The 21403-nt window shown below is 40.6% G+C and overlaps 1 protein-coding gene across 2 annotated transcripts in view; it reads left to right on the forward strand.

The window, feature by feature from the left end:
- The first annotated feature begins 17436 nt into the window (after window positions 1–17436).
- Window positions 17437–21403, forward strand: part of KIF2A (kinesin family member 2A) — a 68546-nt gene continuing 64579 nt past the window's right edge. For both annotated transcript variants that reach the window (XM_060142991.1, XM_060142992.1), the window contains exon 1: window positions 17437–17730. In XM_060142991.1, coding sequence (XP_059998974.1) covers window positions 17667–17730 — 64 coding nt within the window. In that variant the 5' untranslated portion in view covers window positions 17437–17666. The remainder of the gene's footprint in view (window positions 17731–21403) is intronic.

A 21403-nucleotide genomic window follows, 5' to 3' on the forward strand; every position in this document is an offset into this window, starting at 1 on the left:
TGAAGTGGGCATGTGTTGCACTGCCCAGACGCATCTTTAAAACCAAGGCATTGGGCTTCCCTGGTGGTGCAGTGGTTGAGAGTCCGCCTGCCGATGCAGGGGATGCGGGTTCGTGCCCCGGTCCGGGAAGATCCCACATGCCGTGGAGCGGCTGGGCCCGTGAGCCATGGCTGCTGAGCCTGCGCGTCCGGAACCTGTGCTCCAAAAACCAAGGCATTAATTTCCCCATTTACAGGAGTGTTGGCTACTGAGGACTCACAGCTGAATTCCTCGTCAGGCGCTGCCTCATCTAACATCTACTCCCCTCCCCCAGGAGTACCCATAGGCAAAAATTGGCCCACGTAAAGGGGTACAATTGCTCCCTCATTTCAACTTCAGAAACTTTGAAAGACTTTCCTAGCTCTAAAGCTATCCATGCAATTGCAGTGGCCTTTGTTGTCACCGCATCACAGTTCAACTCTCCTTCCACCCAGTCCCGTTTCTTTCACTCTCCCAAAGGTATTGATCCCTAAGCCACTTCCCTGTAAATTTCCTACGTGCTAATATCTATTTCAGAGTCTGCTCCCTAGTAAACCTGTGACCTGTGAGAATTCTCTTGGTCATAATCAAACCACCACTTTTAGTTATCATTTAATAAAATTTTGATGGTGACTTGTGTATTAGTCATAGCAGACTAACTTCTGTAATAAACAATCTCAAAATGTTAGTGGCTTAACCCAATAAAAATTTGCTTCTTACTCATCCCATGGTGCATTGCAGTTCAGTGGGGAGAGGGACAGTCATTCAGGGATCCAGACTCCTTCCAGCTTTTGGCTCCACCCTTTTCTAGGAGTTCTGTCCTTCAGCTGACAGATGAGGAAAGAAAATGAGAAAAAGGCATAGAAGGTTTGATGGCTTGAAAGAGTGCACATCAATTCTACTAACATTCCATTGGCCAGAACTCTGTCGTACGGCCACACTAAGACAAGGAAGGCTGAGGATCACTAGCAGCCTCTGCTACTCATTTAAAGAACACCTGTGACTTTCAAATCTTCCATTTTCCATGACATGTGACATTCTTGTACCAACCTTCAACCTGCAAGGACTGAAAATTCCATCTTTATTAAAGATCTTAAAAGATTCATGGTCTCTCCACTTTAATAAAAGTCTCTGGGGCTTCCCTGGTGGCGCAGTGGTTGAGAGTCCGCCTGCCGATGCGGGGAACAGGGGTTCGTGCCCTGGTCTGGGGGCGTCCCACATGCCGCGGAGTGGCTGGGTGCGTGAGCCATGGCCGCTGGGCCTGCGCATCCGGAGCCTGTGGTCTGCAACGGGAGAGGCCACAATAGTGACAGACCCGCATACCGCAAAAAAAAAAAGTCTCTGTAGGGTGTGTGTGTGTGTGTGTGTGTGTGTGTGTGTGTGTGTGCGCGTGTGCATATGCGTGTGTATCTTTAGCAAATAAGGGATTTTTTAAATATGGCATTTTAAAAAAATAGAACAGTGATATCATTTTCATACCCAATAAAATTAATGACAATTCTTTAATATATCTAATATCCAGTATGTGTACACATTCTGATCGTTCCTCAAAAGTCTCTTTCTGAAGTTCTTTTAATTCCTGGACAGGTACTGATAGTTATGTCATAGTTCCAGCAACTGACCATGACAACACTCCACCTAAACGTTCCTAAAACTCCTGAAGGATCCACTTACTTTTTCTCTTTGAACTGCTCTGACTGCCTTTGTCACAATCACAGCCATGCCTGTTTCAAAACCATAAACTAAACGTTCATGGATTCTCTGACATCAACTGATGTTTTATCAATACTTGTATTTTCTTTTCTTTTCTTCAGATAGTCTTCATTTTCTTACTTATCACTCTTTTAACCATGGCGCTGGCTAGCCCTTCAACAGCAACTCTTACAAATACCACAAGGCTTGGGGCCACCCCTGCTATCGTTTCTTCAGGACTAACATGATTTATAGGAAACTGCTCCTACATTCTGAGAAAAATCATTTCTTTAAAAAGATTTCCCAAATCTTCAAGTTCAATAATAAGGACATATGTTTACTCAATGACTGGTTCAAATAGCACCTTATATCTTCAGATTGTAGTTGGGATCTTATGTAAAACCAAGTGAGTTGATTTCAAAATGAAACCTTAAATTTCTCATTTTTTTACATCTTTTAATGTAGCGCAAATACTTCTTATCAAGAGATTAGAAAATAAACTAAAATTACCCAAACTGCTTTACATCTTTAGCCCCACCTCTTCTAGTACTCGTTTAAATGGTAAGCTGAAGCTTGATAGGAGATTTCTGAAAATAATTTCTAGAAGCCGACTGGTAATAAATCTACTGAGACTATTTTAACTTCTGCTAAAGATTCTATATCCCTTTGGAAATGTGCACCTTAGTGACTTTTGCTTCTGCTATAAACTCTGTCAAAGCACAAATTCAAACCCTAACCTGACATCCATTTCCTGTACATAAGACATGATATTGACAATGTCCTACAGAGCTCAGAACAAGTACCCAGTTTCTCTCCCTCAAAAGTTTGGCTCTGCTTCGTCAATGTTGACTCCATTTTTACCAGGTCCTCACTTTCTGGTCACAAAGATGGTTGCTAACAACTTTGGAGCTACTTTCTTCAGGTCCATTTTCTAGCAGAAAAGTGAGAGTTTGCTTCCCCAATTACTCAAACCAAGTCTGAGAAAGGAGACTCTTTGCACCTTATTGGAATGTTTTCATCTATGAACCAATCATTGAGTCAGGGGGATGAAATACACTGACAGGCTTATGCTAATCAGGGCCTACCCTTGGAACTGTTGGAGGAGGGGTCAATCCCACTCAAACCATATAATTGAGAAATTCAAGGTATTACTAGGAAGAAAGAAGAGATTATTGAGAAGGAAGCAATAAATGTTCACTGCAGTACTGAATCTAAAGTGACTGACTTGGACATTCTATCAAAATAAAATATAAAGTAAATTGTAGCTTTAAATAAATTGGTTTTTGCTTTGTCATACCTGTCCTCAAAGGAATTCCCACCGATGTCCCTACCAAGGGTGAATGTCTCTGCATGGTGTTCAAAGCCCACTATAATGATATCCACCTAAAGATTTTTTTAGTTACTTTCAAGCTGTACATCTCTTATCAGATATGTATCTTCAGTCTCCCTCCCATAAACGTTTGTGATCCTACATTTTTGCGAAAAAAATCTTGATTATAAAAACAGTACATATTGGGACTTCCCTGGTGGCACAGTGGTTAAGAATCCGCCTGCCAATGCAGGAGACACGGGTTTGAGCCCTGATCCAGGAAGACCCCACATGTCGCGGAGCAACTAAGCCCACAAGCCACAACTACTGAAGCCCATGCACCTAGAGCCTGTGCTCCACAAGAACAGAAGCCACCACAATGAGAAGCGTGCGCACTGCAATGAAAAGTAACCCCTGCTCACCGCAACTAGAGAAAGCCTGAACGCAGAAACGAAGATCCAATGCAGCCAAACTTAATTAATTAATTAATTTTTTAAAAAGTCTGAAAAAAAAGAGCAGTACTTGCTAACTTAAAGGTCAAGCAATATAAAAGTGACTAAAGTAGAAAATGGAAGGCCACCATATTTAGAGTGGACATTAGAGGTAGAATACAGGTTATAGATTTCTGGTTGCACACATTACTTGGATTTAAAAAGGAAATCGTGACTTTTACATTTTAACTGGGCTGTCCTACCTGGCATCAAAATGGCTTCATCAAAGTGGTCATGTGAAAAATTCCCTACTTCTGTTTTTTTGTTTGTTTGTTTGCCATGTTTGCTTTCTTCTCTGCTAGCTGTCTATTTAGATCTCAGTCATCTTTCAGGGCCTACCTGAAATCACACCTGTTGATCCCTACTCTCTTTTTAAAACTGAACTTCTTCAATGCTCATAAACAAAACGTAAAAACAAAAAGAGCATTTAAAAAATCTTTCCTAACTGCTCTAGTTCTCATTGACTTTCCTCTCTACTTGGAGCCTACACCACACAATTAGCACATAACTACAAATTGTTAATATTGTTTGTTATTGTTCCATATGTATAAGAGTAGGTGAGAAGGATGTAGGTGGAATTGTTTTATGGAGTCCTGGACTGGGGTGGGGACTTACAGAATCATGATATAGCAATGAGTGCAAGGGAGGCATGGAAACAGCTAGCCCTGGAAAATTACAGAAAATTGGGCTGTGAATTTAGAGCAGGGGTCTGGAGCAACTCCTGAGGCAGGCTTTGTACAAAAGCTAGAAGTCAAAACAAGGAAGTATGTCAAAGCCAAGAATTCAGTTAGAGATCTACAGGAATGAGAGAGGGTATATCAGGGCATGGATTAACAATAAAAATGATGATATACTATGCTTAGGTCAAATAATGTATGAAATATAATTGATGTGTAACATCAAAAACATCAAAATAACATCAAAACAACAAAAAAATTGCTCAATTTTACCAAAATTGTAAACGTGACTATCCTTTGGCTCAGCAATTCCACTTCTAGGATGTTACCCTAAAGAAATATTCACACAACTGTACAAAGTGAATGTACTAAACACTGTTGAAAAGAGCAAGAGATAAAAATGGAAACAACCAAAATAGCTATCTAAATGCCAGTTTGCTTACACTTTCCTCTACTATTCACATATACAGTAGAATAATAACCAGCTATTAAAAGAGAGATAGATCTATGAACACTGGCATGGAAAGAGGTCCAAAATATATTTTAAAAGAAACGTTCAAAATAGTATATACAGCATGATTTCTTTAAAATATAAATTGCACAGGTATTATTACATATATTTAATGACATTTTAAAAGAATTTTTTCGAAGCATTATCATCTGACTATTTGTATAAAAATCACCTAGAGTACATGTTAAAAATACATATTCCTGGACTTCATACTAGATCTACTGATCTACTACATCATACAAGATCTGCTACTGAACTAGTATACTAAACCTTACAGAATCACAATCTCTGGTGATTGAACCCCAGACTCTTCATAACAATCAGCCCACATGAATCTTGTGCCCAATACAGTTTGAGGATTATTGGATTAATACAGTATTAACAGGGGTTCCACCCAGGCCAGGGAAATTGGAGGGCAAGCAAGGGTGGGGGAGTGTGTGAGGGGTGGGTTGGTGGAGGACCAGGAGTTTTCCCTTTCATTTTACTTTATACTCTTCTGCATTTTAAAACTCTTTATGAGGGAGAGACCTTCAAGATGGTGGAGGAGTAAGACATGGAGATCACCTTCCTCCCTACAAATACACCAGAAATACATCTACATGTGGAACAACTCCTACAGAAAACGTACTGAACGCTGGCAGAAGAACTCAGACTTCCCAAAAGGCAAGAAACTCTACACATACCTGGCCGTGTGGCTGACAGGGTCTTGGTGCTCTGGCCGGGTGTCAGGCCGGTGCCTCTGAGGTGGGAGAGCCGAGTTCAGGACATTGGTCCACCAGAGACCTCCCGGCTCCACATAATATCAAACAGCGAAAGCTCTCCAAGAGATCTCCATCTCAAAGATATGATCCAGCTCCACTCAACGAACAGGAAGCTACAGTGCTGGACACCCAATGCCAAACAACTACCAAGACAGGAACACAATCCCACCCATTAGCAGAGAGGCTGTCTAAAATCATAATAAGGTCACAGACACCCCAAAACACAACACTGGACGTGGTCCCACCCACCAGAAAGACAAGATCCAGCCTCATCCACCAGAACACAGTTACCAGTCCACTCCACCAGAAAGCCTACACAACCAACAGAACCAACCTTAGCCACTAAGGCAGACACCAAAAACAATGGGAACTACAAACTTGCAGCCTGCGAAACGAAGACCTCAAACACAGTAAGTTAAGCAAAATGAGAAGACAGAGAAACACAGAGCAGATGAGGGAGCAAAGTAAAACCCCACCAGACCAAAGAAATGAAGAGGAAATAGGCAGTCTACCTGAAAAAGAATTCAGGGTAATGATAGTAAAAATGATCCAAAATCTTGGAAGTAGAATGGAGAAAATACAAGAAACGTTTCACAAGGAGCTAGAAGAACTGAAGAGCAAACAAACAGTGATGAACAACAAAATAAATGAAATTTAGATTCTCTAGAAGGAAACAATAGCAGAATAACTGAGGCAGAAGAATGGATAAGTGACCTGGAAGATAAAATAGTGGAAATAACTACTGCAGAGCAGAATAAAGAGAAAAGAATGAAAAGAATAGAGGACAGTCTCAGAGACTTCTGGGACAACACTAAATGCACCAACATTCGAATTATAGGGGTCCCAGCAGAAGAAGAGAAAAAGAAAGGGGCTGAGAAAATATTTGAAGAGAATACAGTTGAAAACTTTCCTAATATGGGAAAGGAAATAGTCAATCAAGTCCAGGAAGCACAGCGTCCCATACAGGATAAATCCAAGGAGAATACGCCAAGACACATATTAATCAAACTATCAAAAATTAAATACAAAGAAAGAATATTAAAAGCAGCAAGGGAAAAACAACAAATAATATACAAGGGAATCCCCATAAGGTTAACAGCTGATCTTTCAGCAGAAACTCTGCAAGCCAGAGGGAGTGGTAAGACATATTTAAAGTGATGAAAGGGAAAAACCTACAACCAAGATTACTGTACCCAGCAAGGATCTCATTCAGATTTGATGGAGAAATTAAAATCTTTACAGACAAGCAAAAGCTAAGAGAATTCAGCACCACCAAACCAGCTTTACAACAAATGCTTAAGGAACTTCTCTAGGCAGGAAATACAGAAGAGGAAAACACCTACAACAACAAACTCAAAACAATTAAGAAAATGGTAATAGGAACATACACATCGATAACTACCTTAAATGTAAATGGATTAAATTCTCCAACCAAAAGACATAGACTGGCTGAAGGTATATAAAAATAAGACGCGTATATATGCTGTCTACAAGAGACCCACTTCAGACCTAGGGACACATACAGACTGAAAGTGAGGGGATGGAAAAAGATATTCCATGCAAATAGAAATCAAAAGAAAGCTGCAATAGCAATTCTCATATCAGACAAAATAGACTTTAAAATAAAGACTATTATAAGAGATAAGGAAGGACACTACATAACGATCAAGGGATCAATCCAAGAAGAATATATAACAATTTTAAATATTTATGCACCCAAAATAGGAGCACCTCAATACATAAGGCAAATGTTAACAGCCATAAAAGGGGAAATTGACAGTAATACAATAAGAGTAGGGGACTTTAACACACCACTTTCACCAATGGACAGATCATCCAAAATGAAAATAAATAAGGAAACACAAGTTTGAAATGATACATTAAACAAGATGGACTTAATTGATATTTATAGGATATTCCATCCAAAAACGGCAGATCACACTTTCTTCTCAAGTGTTCATGGAACGTTCTCCAGGATAGAGCATTTCTTGGGTCAGAAATCAAGCCTTGGTAAATTTAAGAAAATTCAAATCATATCAAGTACCTTTTCTGACCACAACGCTATGAGACTAGATATCAATTACAGGAAAAAATCTGTGAAAAATACAAATACAAACATGGAGGCTAAACAGTACACTACTAAATAACCAAGAAATCACTAAAGAAATCAAAGAGGAAATCAAAGAATACCTAGAAACAAATGACAATGAAAAACAAGATGACCTAAAACCTATGGGATTCAGCAAAAGCCATTCTAAGAAGGAAGTTTATAGTATTACAATCCTACCTCAAGAAATAAGAAATATCTCAAATAAACAACCTAGCCTTACACCAAAAGCAATCAGAGAAAGAACAAAAAAATCCCAAAGTTAGCAGAAGGAAAGAAATCATAAAGATCAGATAAGAAATAAATAAAAAAGAAATGAAGGAAACAATAGCAAGGACCAATAAAACTAAAACCTGTTTCTTTGAGAAGATAAACAAAATTAATAAACCATTAGCCAGACTCATCAAGAAAAAAAAGGGAGAGGACTCAATTCAATAGAATTAGAAATGAAAAAGGAGAAGTAAGAATTGACACTGCAGAAATACAAAGGATCACAAGAGATTACTACGAGCAACTATATGCCAATAAAATGTACAACCTGGAAGAAATGGACAAATTCTTAGAAATGCACAACCTTCTGAGATTGAACCAGGAAGAAAGAGAAAATATAAACAGACCAATAACAAGCACTGAAATTGAGACTGTGATTAAAAAATCTTCCAACAAACAAAAACCCAGGACCAGATGGCTTCACAGGTGAATTCTATCAAACATTTAGAGAAGAGCTAACACGTATCCTTCTCAAACTCTTCCAAAATATAGCAGAGGGAGGAACACCCTCAAACTCATTCTACGAGGCCACTATCACCCTGACCAAAACCAGACAAAGATATCACAAAGAAAGAAAACTACAGACCAATATCACTGATGAACACAGAAGCAAAAATCCTCAACAAAATACTAGCAAAAAGAATCCAACAGCACATTAAAAGGATCATACACCATGATCATGTAGGATTTATCCCAGGGATGCAAGGATTCTTCAGTATACACAAATCAATCAATGTGATAAACCATATTAACAAATTGAAGGAGGAAAACAATATGATCATCTCAATAGATGCAGAAAAAATTTTCAACAAAATTCAACACCCATTTATAATAAAAACCCTCCAGAAATAGGCATAGAGGGAACTTACCTCAACATAATAAAGGCCATATATGACAAACCCACAGCCAGCATCATTCTCAATGGCAAAACACTGAAACCATTTCTTCCAAGATCAGAAACAACACAACCTTGTCCACTCTCACCACTATTATTCAACACAGTTTTGGATGTTTTAGCCACAGCAATCAGAGAAGAAAAAAAATGAAAGGATTCCAAATCGGAAAAGAAGAAGTAAAGCTGTCACTGTTTGCAGATGACATACTATAGAAAATCTTAAAGATGCTACCAGAAAAATACTAGAGGTAATCAATGAATTTGGTAAAGTAGCAGGATACAAAATTAATGCACAGAAATCTCTTGCATTCCTATACATTAATGATGAAAAATCTGAAAGAGAAATTAAGAAAACACTCTCATTTACCATTGCAACAAAAAGAATAAAATACCTAGGAATAAACCTACCTAAGGAGACAAAAGACCTGTATGCAGAAAACTATAAGACCATGATGAAAGATGATACAAACAGTTGGAGAGATATACCATGTTCTTGGATTGGAAGAATCAACATTGTGAAAATGACTCTACTACCCAAAGCAATCTACAGATTCAATGCAATCCCTATCAAACTACCAATGGCATTTTTCACACAGCTAGAATAAAAAATTTCACAATTTCTATGGACACACAAAAGATCCTGAATAGCCAAAGCAATCTTGAGAAAGAAAAACGGAGCTGGAGGAATCAGGCTCCTGGACATCAGACTATACTACAAAGCTACAGTAATCAAGCCAGTATGGTACTGGCACAAAAACAGAAATATAGATCAATGGAACAGGATAGAAAGCCCAGTGATAAGCCACGCACATATGATCACCTTATGTTTGATAAAAGAGGCAAGAATATACAATGGAGAAGAGACAGCCTCTTCAATAAGTGGTGCTGGGAAAACTGGACAGCTACATGTAAAAGAATGAAATTAGAACACTCCCTAACACCATACACAAAAATAAACTCAAAATGGATTAAAGACCTAAATGTAAGGCCAGATACTATAAAACTCTTAGAGGGAAACATAGGCAGAACACACTATGACATAAATCACAGCAAGATCCTTTTTGAGTCACCTCCTAGAGAAATGGAAATAAGAACAAAAATAAACAAATGGGACCTAATGAAAGTTAAAAGCTTTTGCAAAACAAGGAAACCATAAACAATATGAAAAGACAACCCTCAGAATGGGAGAAAATATTTGCAAATGAAGCAACTGGCAAAGGATTAATCTCCAAAATTTTACAAGCAGCTCATGCAGCTCAATAACAAAAAAACAAACAACCCAATCGAAAAATGGGCAGAAGACCTAAATAGACATTTCTCCAAAGAAGATACACAGACTGCCAACAAACACATGAAAGGATCCTCAACATCACTAATCGTTAGAGAAATGCAAATCAAAACTACAATGAGGTATCACCTCACACCGTCAGAATGACCAGCATTAAAAAATGTACAAACAATAAATGCTGGAGAGGGTGTGGAGGAAAAGGAACCCTCTTGCACTCTTGGTAGGAATGTAAATTGATACAGCCACTATGGAGAACAGTATGGAGGTTCCTTAAAAAACTACAAGTAGAACTACCATATGACCCAGCGAGGCCGCTACTGGGCATATACCTGGAGAAAACCATATTTCAATAAGAGTCATGTACCACAATGTTCATCGCAGTTCTATTTACAATAGCCAGGACATGGAAGCAACCTAAATATCCATCGACAGATGAATGGATAAAGAAGATGTGGCACATATATACAATGGAATATTACTCAGCCATAAAAATAAATGAAATTGAGTTACTTGTAGTGAGGTGGATGGATCTAGAGTCTGTCATTCAGAGTGAAGTAAGTCAGAAAGAGAAAAACAAATACCGTATGCTAACACATACATATGGAATCTAAAAAAAAAAAAGGTTCTGAAGAACCTAGGGGCAGGACAGGAATAACGATGAAGACATAGAGAATGCACTTGAGGACACAGGGAGTGGGAAGGGCAAGCTGGGACAAAGTGAGAGAGTAGCATGGACATATATATGCTACCAAATGTAAAATAGATAGCTAGTGGGAAGCAGTCATATAGCACAGGGAGATTAGCTCAGTGCTTTGTGACCATCTAGAGGGGTGGAATAGGGAGGATGGGAGGGAGACGCAAGAGGGAGGAGATATGGGGATATATGTATATGTATAGCTGATTCACTTTGTTATAAAGCGGAAACTAACACACCATTGTAAAGCAATTATACTCCAATGAAGATGTTAAAAAATAAAATGAAAATAATAAAAAAAGGAAATCAGCTATATTTTAAAATGAAATAAAAATTAAATTAAAAATAAAATAAAATTCTTTATGAGAATTTATTACTTATGTAATAATCTATACCTAGTAGAGATTTTGAGATTTAGAAGATGGAAACATTAAATTTTGATTTTCTAGGTCATGTAAATGAGGAAATACATTACCAGTTTACCTCATTCAAGAAAAGACTATCAAATCAAAGAGTATAAATTTGACAATATAAAACAGAGTTAAACTTCCTTAATTTATTCAACAAATATTTGCTGAGCATCTGTGTTCCAAGTACTGTTCTATGTGCTGAAGATGTAACAAAGAACATTAGACAAGGTTCCTACCCTCAGGGAGCTTACTTAGAATGGGGGAGGAGACAGATGAAAAAGTAAATAATGGAGCAAGGTAATTGCAGGTGGTGTTAAGTTACAGAGTGATAGAGAGTAAAGTGGGGGTGAGGTGGAGGGTAAGGGAAGACATTTTTCAGGAGGTGCTTTTTGACTAAGACTTGAAAGATAACAAGAAACAATCCTATGAAAAGTTGAGCAAGAGCCACAATGTTGATCTGGGGAAGAGCTTGACATATTTAAGGGAAAGAAAAGAACTCAGTGACGCTAGAGCAGAATGAGCAGGAGTGTGGTACCAGACAAGGGTGGAGAGGTAGCCAAAGCTAGATCATGTATAGCTCTGTAAAGAATTTAGATTTTATTCTAGGAAGCTGGTGACTGATTTTAAGAAGGAAGTGATGTTATCTCTTTTATATTTTAAGTATAACTTTCATATCCTTTGACCTGATATTTTCATTTAGAGAAATTTTCCCACAAAAAAGGTTTACAAAGATGTTCATAATTAGAATTTTATATTGAAGATAACCCAAGAATACAGTGAATGTGTAAGCAAAAAATGATTTAGAAATATATCAAATAGTATGGGAATTCCCTGGAGGTCCAGTGGTTAGGAATCTGTGCTTCCACTGTAAGGGACATGTTTGGATCCCTGGTTGGGGAACTAAGATTCCGCATGCCATGAAGCAATGTCAAAAATATACATATATATGGAATAGTATATGGCTATTAAAAATTATAAGTATATGGACATATGGACTATAAAAACACACTGAAATAGTCATAAGAAGTGAAGTCAAGCAAAACAATTATTTTAAGAGACTAAATCTATAATGAAAAATGTCTTTATTTCCACTGTTGTAAAATGTATTTACTATGGCCTAGCTAGGCTCCACTCACAGTATATAACATATATTTTCAATTTAAAGAAGGAATTCAAACGCCATAAAAGTAAGTATGCATATTAACAAAGATTAGGGAAATAAGGTATGTTTGGGACCTTAATATTTACTGGAAAATTTGCTTTCTGTTAAGTTGATTACATCAAAACAGCAACCAAAAAATCAAGTGCTATCCTTTAACAACAAGAAATATTTCAGGGAAACCTGTTCTCTCTAGTTATACTTGACTTAGACTGAATACATTGAAAAAACTAACACCGGCCATAGTTTTTTAAAATAATGAGAATGTGTAGCACACCATCAATCATTTTGTTTTACATCGCTGATGCTCCACGACAACTCTATAAGAGCTTACTAAGCTCCCGAATTAATAAGAACTATGTAAGAATATATAAATCATTTTCAATTTGGATATATTACTACAAATGGTGAAAAGACCACCTCCTGTTACTTATGAGTTCATACTCATCAAATTACTGAAAATCTGGTGTAAGGGGAAACCTCTACACTTCCTATACTTGAGAGGAATTCGTTATGTAAATGAAAATTAAGGCAAATATTTGATTAATAAGTATAAAGATTAGGAATACCTCAATGTGGACAATGATGGAATATGACACCACATTATTTGATATTTCTATATAGATCTAAATTCAATATGGACCTTAAAAGGCTTTGTAAATTAGCTTTGTACCAAAAACTTACTGTTAATACAATCCAATACACTATCAAAAGGTATAAGTGAAAGTATACTATCAAAATAAGTTTGATAAGTAGACTATCAAAAAGTATACATGAGGGCTTCCCTGGTGGGGCAGTGGTTGAGAGTCCGCCTGCCGATGCAGGGGACGTGCCCGGTCCGGGAAGATCCCATATGCCGCAGAGGGGCTGGGCCCCTGAGCCATGGCCGCTGAGCCTGCGCGTCCGGAGCCTGTGCTCTGCAATGGGAGAGGCCACAACAGTGAGAGGCCCGCGTACCGCAAAAAAAAAAAAAAAAAAAAAAAAAAAGTATACATGAAAGAATTATAATGAAGAAGGTGGACTAGGTAAATAACCAATCAGTGTCTATTCAGTACTCAGTCCCTACGTGGGCAATGTATAGAAAATATCAAATTATGGAAATTCAAGGGTAATCAACTGGTTCTCAACCAGTTATATATACACCTCAGAATCTCCTGATGAGTTTTTAAAAAACAGACCACATGGGCTTCCCTGGTGGCGCAGTGGTTGAGAGTCTGCCTGCCAATGCAGGAGACATGGGTTCGAGCCCTGGTCTGGGATCCCACATGCCGTGGAGCAACTGGGCCCCTGAGCCACAAGTACTGAACCTGTGCGTCTGGAGCCTGTGCTCCGCAACAAGAGAGGCCGCGACAGTGAGAGGCCTGCGCACTGCAATGAAGAGTGGCCCCTGCTCGCCGCAACTAGAGAGAGCTCTCGCACAGAAACGAAGACCCAACACAGCCAAAACAAAAAACAAAAAAACAAAACAAAAAAAACAGACCACATTAAATTCCCCCCTGGAAATTTTAAACTGTTAGGCCTGGAGTAGAGTTTGTGCTTACATATTTTTATTAAAATATTTCTTAAGTGCTTCTGATGATCATGGCTGGGGGGAGAATCACCCAGATAGGACCGTCATTATAAATTGGATTGGGTGGAGAAAGCACCATAAAGAAGCGAGACTACAGCTGTGCCTTGCCACATAGAAAGGCTTTAAATAGAGCAGAGTAAGGGACTTCCCTGGTTGTCTAGTGGTTAGGACTCTGTGCTTCCACTGCAGGGGGCATGGATTCAATCCCTGGTCAGGGAACTAATATCCCCCAAGCCATGTGGCACAGCCAAAAATAAAAATAGAGGTGAGTAAATCACTTACTATATGAGCAGAAACTGAGGCAGGAACGGTATTGTTTGGGAAAGAGCAGGTAGGCCATTCTTCAATGAATTCAAGGCAAATAAAGATGGTAGTGTAGCGGGAAAAGCAGGGCGGGGGGTGGTGGTGATGGTGGTAGTTGTGGGATGAATTGGGATATTGGGATTGGCATATATACACTAATGTGTATAAAATAGATAAGAATCTGCTGTATAAAAAATAAATAAAATTCAAAAATAAGATGGTAGTGTATACTGAATAAGGTAATTACAAGTAAATGTTGACTTAAAAAAATATAATTCAGTAGAGGATTAAATCCAGATTTAGGGGTTAGGAAATGAATGAGTGATGGGGAATCAAGGTAGTGGGTATTTAAAGCAGTCATTTGAGAATTTGGCAGGGGAAGGAAAGTAAAAAATAGAATGGAATTTAAATAGGAAGAGAGGGATCAAAAGATTTTTTTTCCAAGACAAAGGAGCCTGAAAATGTTTGCAGGCAGGAAGAGAAATCCAACAGAGAAGAAAAGAGCAAATATTCAGAGCGGGTAAAATTGGGATTTATATCTCCCAGGTGTTTTTAATGTATTTGTTTAAGGACTAAAATATATTACAATAAAATTACACCAGTTTAATTAGAATTAAAATTTAAGTAAATTTAATGGGAATGGGAAACACTGACAACCGAAAAGTCTCCAAAACAGCACAGGACAGAAAGGAGACAACAAAGTCGAAGAGTTTCTGTCAACTGCATCCATTTTCTTCATTTGATCCTAGATCCACAAACTTTGTGTAATTGAGAATAGATGCAAACACTGAATGGAAAACTTCAAGTAAGAAGATGTAGACACGTATGTATAATTTGAGCTAGAACTGGAGCCAAGTCATGCCTCTGCTCTTCCCCAGAGGAGCAGGTAACTGGTTAAGGTGAGTGTTGGCTTCTGCTTCAAATCCTGCTCACTGGCTTAACAGCCTCTTCCTTGGAATAATCTCTTAACGTTTATGTAGTAATGACCCCAAAGTAGAGAAAAAATTTTTTTAATCTAGGCCTTATAAAGAGATTGGCTTGGCTCGATGACAATAACTATGATTTTTTTGAAATGGTTTATCAACTCAGGATAGGGTAGGACAACAGCAGCCACTATTAATAGGATATGACTTGATGGAAATTATCCTTAAGCAAGATTATTCTGTCAGTTAAGTTAGGATGGACTCGAGTGGGTAAAAGAATATAGACAGGTCTGTAAAGCTCTTGCTATCCTCTCAAGTGTGAGGTGATGAGGGCCAGAGGCAAATTGCAAAGTGTGTTTAATTTTACATCATTGGATATAAAATTTGAATTAATGATTTGAAGATTACAGTAGAGTACTAGGTTATTTTTTGTAGGGTGGTTTACTTTGTTTTTTAACTTGATTATAAATACAAAGTACTATCACATTTTATTTCATTTGACCCTCATGAAAACTTCCCACAGGGTGCAAAGTATGTGTCAGCAACCGTGATAAAACATAATATTTTATGAAGCAATTTTAAATTTAATAGGTGTATAGCTTGATTTCTTTGTATTCTTTAAAGAATTTGCAAGCAAATAAATAGATGCTGTACACCTCAGTCATCGAGACATCAGGGAATGAGTTCTACTAGACAGAAGCTCAAAGAGTTCAGATAAAACTCTCAAGATTATTAAAAAAAAAAACCCTGAATCTTGATTTGGTCAAATCTTATTTTGAAACAGAGGTCCTGAATTGAGATTTACAGTAATGTCATTTCTGGAATGTAAAAGCCGGTTATTTTCTAACTTGTCTACCCAGTGTATTTTTTTGTTTTGTTTTTTTTTTGTTTGTTTGTTTTTTGTGGTACGCGGGCCTCTCACTGTTGTGGCCTCTCCCCTTGCGGAGCACAGGCTCCGGACGCGCAGGCTCAGCGGCCATGGCTCAGGGGCCCAGCCGCTCCGTGGCATATGGGATCTTCCCGGACCGGGCACAAACCCGTGTCTCCTGCATCGACAGGCGGACTCTCAACCACTGCGCCACCAGGGAATCCCTACCCAGTGTTTTTTTCATAGACATTATTTTTACTTTAGATTGGATCTAAGAAACTTTCTTCTTTTGACAACTATGCCTTTAATATATTCAAGTTACAAACGTAGTCTGAATCTTTCAACAATTCTTTTAGGATCTATTTGACTTGATTACTTAGGTTGAAAACTCTAGCCATTTGCATATATCCACACACGCACTTAACACACATATATCCAGTTTCCAATTTTTAAATTTGAAAACTGTTAAGTTTTTAGTTAATATTACAGGGAGATTAACAATGACTAGAGAAAGCAGGGCACGATAAGTGTGTTTCCTCCACATCAAGTCCTAATACTAGAAGCAAAAGTCACACGTTTGGAGGTTTGTTTTACACAGTCCTGTAAACATAGTTTCTATGGTCCCTGTCCACATGGCCTTCCTGCTCTGCCAGGATGAAGAATCCCGCTCTCCACATGCTGATGTGGTCAGACTAATCAAGTGACTGCAGGAAAGGCACCTTCCTTAGTCAACCTTGTGTCTGCCCTCTGTCCTTGAATCATAGTTACTGGTTTTATGGTCCAGTGCAAATAGTCTTGAACCCTACAGCAGAGACAAGACACCAGCATCGGATGCATCATAAACCGAGCAGTCAAGCCCCCCCCCGCGCCCCCATACCACAGGGTTTCTTTTTGAGTGGCAATGAGTATAAGTCAAAGCCATGAAAAGAGGACCTTCATTCTGACCTAGGGTGGGTGACTCCTCAAAGGTGTTTCTTCTTTTCTTCCACAACTGGATGGGAAACCTTGGGACGGTTACTTGGACAGGCCACCTCTAAGTAGCAACAGAGGTGACACTCTCAGATGAAACACTGAACCCATGCTGTCAATGGCCGACCCCTAAATTCATCCCTCAGCCACGCGCTCCAGCCGGAACGCCCAGAAACCACAGGGTCCTTAATCCATTCCAGCAAGAGCGCCAATTTTGGGGTGCCAGAGAGGCCGGATGGCACAGGGGCGCGGGTTCCTGCCTCTTCCAGGCCGCACGCCGAAATCAACCGAGACGCAGGCTCGCTGCGACCCGTAGAGCCAGCGTTCCGCTCCCTCTGCCGACCTCACTGCGGGCGGGGCCCCCTCGAGGCAGCGGGGAAAGGCAGGCAGAAGAGGAAGAGACGCGGGAGGAGTGCTCTGCGCAGGCGCGCGGCGCCCCGCCTCCCCAGCGTCTGCTCCAGGGCGGGCGGCGCGGGCCCTCCCACTTTCGCCCGCGCCGCCTCACGGCCCCGGCCCTCGCTTCACCCCGACGCCCCGGCGTGCGCGTTCTCCCGCCGGCCTGCAGGCCCGGGGCCTCCGCCTGCCAGCCCGCCGCTGCTCTTCGCGGCCCCGGCTCGCGTTCACGCTGTCGCCCGGGCCGGCGCGGCCGCGGGCAACCGCTCCCCCTCCCACACCTACCCCGTCCCCTCCCCGCCTTTTCCGCCCTCGCGTCCCCCTCCCTCGGCCAGCCGCCGCTGCTCCAGATGAGGTGATGGCAACGGCCAACTTCGGCAAGATCCAGATCGGGATTTACGTGGAGATCAAGCGGAGCGATGGTGAGTCTCGCCGCCGCCCCTGCCGCCCGGGCCCCGCATTCGGGCGTGCACGGAGGAGACGCGGGCGCCGGCTGCCTCATTGATTACTCCGCCGCGCAGTGGGGGCGGGAAGGCGGCGGCGGCGGCGGCGGCGCTTTTGTGTGTGGCGTGTGTGCGAGTGAGGCCAGCTTGGGGTCCGCCCCGGGTGCCGCTGCAGTGCCGGGGCGGGGAGGGGCCCTTCGGGGGGCTGGGCCGGGGGAGGCCGGCGGGGAAGGGCCCGGGTGTAGCGGGCTGCGTCTCTGGGGGCGTCGGGCGGGCGCGCTGGCGGGTCCCGGGCCGGGAGCCCTCGCTCCTCCCGCGATCTCCATCCTCCCCGGGGACGCCAGCCCGGGGGGTGGGGGCAGCGGGCTCCGTTAGGGTTGACCCAGCCTTGCGTCTCACCCCGGCCTTTTCATTTTCCGGCCTCATCTCTGCGGGGGTGGGGAGAGTGTGAAGACCAGAGATTTCAGTATTTAGGGAACCGACTGCTGGTTCCAGGCTGAGGTGGGGGAGAAAGGCCAACCCCGCTGGTTTAAAGTGTCTGGCTGTCACGTTTCTTCGTCAGTCGTTTCTCGAGCATGCCTCTTTCTTTTTTGCTAGTCCCTTCCTTGGAAGAAGGATGCGGAGCTTGTCGTGCTCAGGCATGAATAAGGGTGCGGGTATAAATGGGGAGAAGTATTCGATAAGCTTCTCAAAGGTGATGAGGCTGAAAGGGAAGGAGCGGGATGAACCTAGTCAGTGCGAGGCACTACTGGGAGGGTGGGGCTGGGGGACCGTCTGTTGATATTTTCACACCCTCCGGAGAGGTAACCTAGAGGAAAGTGTAAGACGAGGCACGGGCTTAATTAAAAAAGCCTAGAAAGCCCTAGGCTTCTGTATCTTTCTATAGGTTTCTCTTGGGGAAAATGTTTTATGTCACTAGCCAGCCAGGCTTGGAAATAATTTATATTGTAAAGGAGAAACCGCATGGAGGGGGATAAATTATTTTCTTTCAATCCACGCATTGAAGAAAGTAGAGGTGTGTAATACCGAGAGGTGTGCGGTGTTCCTTATACCTTACCTTTAATTTGTGGCTTATTATCATTTAGCCTAGTCGGTGGTAACTGTCGCTGGTACATCCACACCCTCTTGGTTTCTACCAGGTTTGACCAAGTTATGTGAAGCTGAGATTGACTTTCATGTTATCTATGTGATGTATTGGGAGACCTTGTATAGCTGATGATTTTTTCCCCTTCGTTATATTTGACATAATTTGTGTTAACAACTGGAAGCATTATTATCCTGTATGTGAAAAGATGAATTATACCACTTAGAGCTTTAGAAGTTACCAGCAACACTAGTGGGAAAGAGATGTCTCTTTTACTTGGGTTGGGGTTACTTTATATTTTCTCTTCAAATAACTTTTGTTAAGCAGTGCTGTTAACTGCAGTTTCTTTTTGAGGTAAACGCACGTTCACCGTATACTAGCAAAAGTAGGGTTTATATGTTATTTTAAATTTGGGGGAGGGGCATAAAAATGTGTAAGTTCTTTACATTCTAAGCCTTTAACTATGATTATAGGTGTTACTGTAGAATCTATCAGAAGTATCATGATATTTGAAAGGTTTGGATAATTTTATATTTTCTGGGGTAACACCTTTTTATTTAAATGTATCGGACTGGAAACAATTTTGGTTTGGGTGGGTGGTTCTAGGATAGAGGCTTTTAATACTCTTTCTGCCTTAACCTTCTGCCTGTACTAGAAACCCAGACATTTAAGAGCTTTGTGTTCTTACATAAGTGCAAGTAACCTAAAATCACATTTCAAAGCAGTTTGTCCTTGAGAAATAATGGAAATCATTACAATGTATATCATCTCAACTTATAGTACATATTTATGCTCCTCAGATGCATGGTAGAGTTGAAGGTAACAGATAAGCAGAGAGCTTGAAAAGAAGGGAATGATCATTTGCATTGGGTGGTGGTGTTTCACAGTAGAAATTGATGTCTGGGAGACGCCCCCCCAAGCTTTCCCTTTTTCACTTTAAAGAAGCTGTTTTGTTTCTTCCCATTTCTATAGCGTAAGTGTTTTAGATAAAACAGTAGTGGTCATTGTAACAGAAATAAACTTTGTAGTTGGTTGAGCATGAATGTAATGCCTGAGACAGTGGAAACCACAGGATGAAGAAGGGCTGCTAGACTGCTGTTAACTGGTGACTTGATGTTTTTCTGCATGCTTGCTAATGGTGATCCTTGTCCTTGTTTCCGAGCATGCTTCTCCCATCCGTTATGTTATATTAAAAAATATATATTCCCAGGTAACTAAAGTAGACTTGTTACTCTCTTTCAATACCCTGCTCAAAACTAATCCCTGCTAAGTCTTCATTGATTACTAAAGCTGGATGGCCAGTCAGCCACTGAATTCCTAAGTCATTAGGAGACTCGTGAGACAGCATATTTCCTTAAGCATTAATATTTGGGTACATTTTTCTTAATATTATATTTTCAAACTGACCAGACAAGGGGTAGTGTGGAGAATGCAATTGAGGGATGGCAGCCTCCCTGTGCCCACTTCAACCAGAGCCAGAGCATTAAGGAATTTTAAATTCCCTGAATTCATCTGCGTATCCAATCATGTTCCTAGCTGAGTTCCTTGTATTTAGTTTTTGAGCAAATCATTCATTATTGGATTTTGGTTTTCGAACATTATTTTAATTAACCATTAAGATGAAGTCTTATCTGGAAGGGAGACCCTTGCCTCTGTGCTCATCCTGTGAGCCACTTCCCTCTCTACCCCCCATGCCCACCACACCTCCTACAGGCCTCTTATTCAAGACTCCCAGAGTTGATTGAAACTGAGTGATCTGTGAAGGCTTGCTGACTTTTTTGGTATTCTAAGATTAGAAGTGACAGAGGTTAGGCTTGGACTCCTCAGATTATCCCTAGCCACAGGAGATAACCTGGTGTGAAATTGGACTGGTTTCTGGAAATGAACACTCATGTTTATTTTCTTGCATGTGTCTTCCTATTATCTTTCTGATTCAGTTTCTTTTTGGAATCTAATGACCCTGAAAACTGCAGTCTTAACTGTTGTGTAACTAGGTAGTTTTCACTGAGAGATGCCCCCCCCCAAAAAACAAAACAAAACACCATGCACTGTTAAAACATTCCTTATTCGTTCTACAGTAGCTGTGACTATTGTTTGGGGGCTGGGGGAGTGATGAGATATGTTTTGCATATTTCGAAGCTGCAGCTATGATGGGATTGTTCTTTGGGGTCTCTTAGTTGCAGGATTGATAAATGTGATCTGAAGAGAATCATACACTATTTCAACCAGACAGATCCTTGGAGATGATCTAGTTCTCATTCTTATAGATGTGGAAACTGAGTCCCAAGTCACTATAAGTGACCTGTCTAGATTCATACACCTTCATAGAGTGGCAGCCAGGAACCTGGCTTACATAGCGTAGAAACCATACTATCAAGAACTGTGACAGTAGAGGAAGAATTCTCTATTATTTGGGAACCATATACAGCTTTCTACAGCCCAGTAAAGATGTAGGAAATTACGTCTCACTCATGGGAAAGCCACCAGAGAGCAGTATTATAGAGCCCAATTGTAATGATCCAGTAAAAACTGTTATGATATGTTTACTAGAAGGTCACAAAACTCAGA

Source organism: Lagenorhynchus albirostris, chromosome 3, assembly GCF_949774975.1.
Source record: "Lagenorhynchus albirostris chromosome 3, mLagAlb1.1, whole genome shotgun sequence".
In the NCBI taxonomy this organism is placed as follows: Eukaryota; Metazoa; Chordata; class Mammalia; order Artiodactyla; family Delphinidae; genus Lagenorhynchus; species Lagenorhynchus albirostris.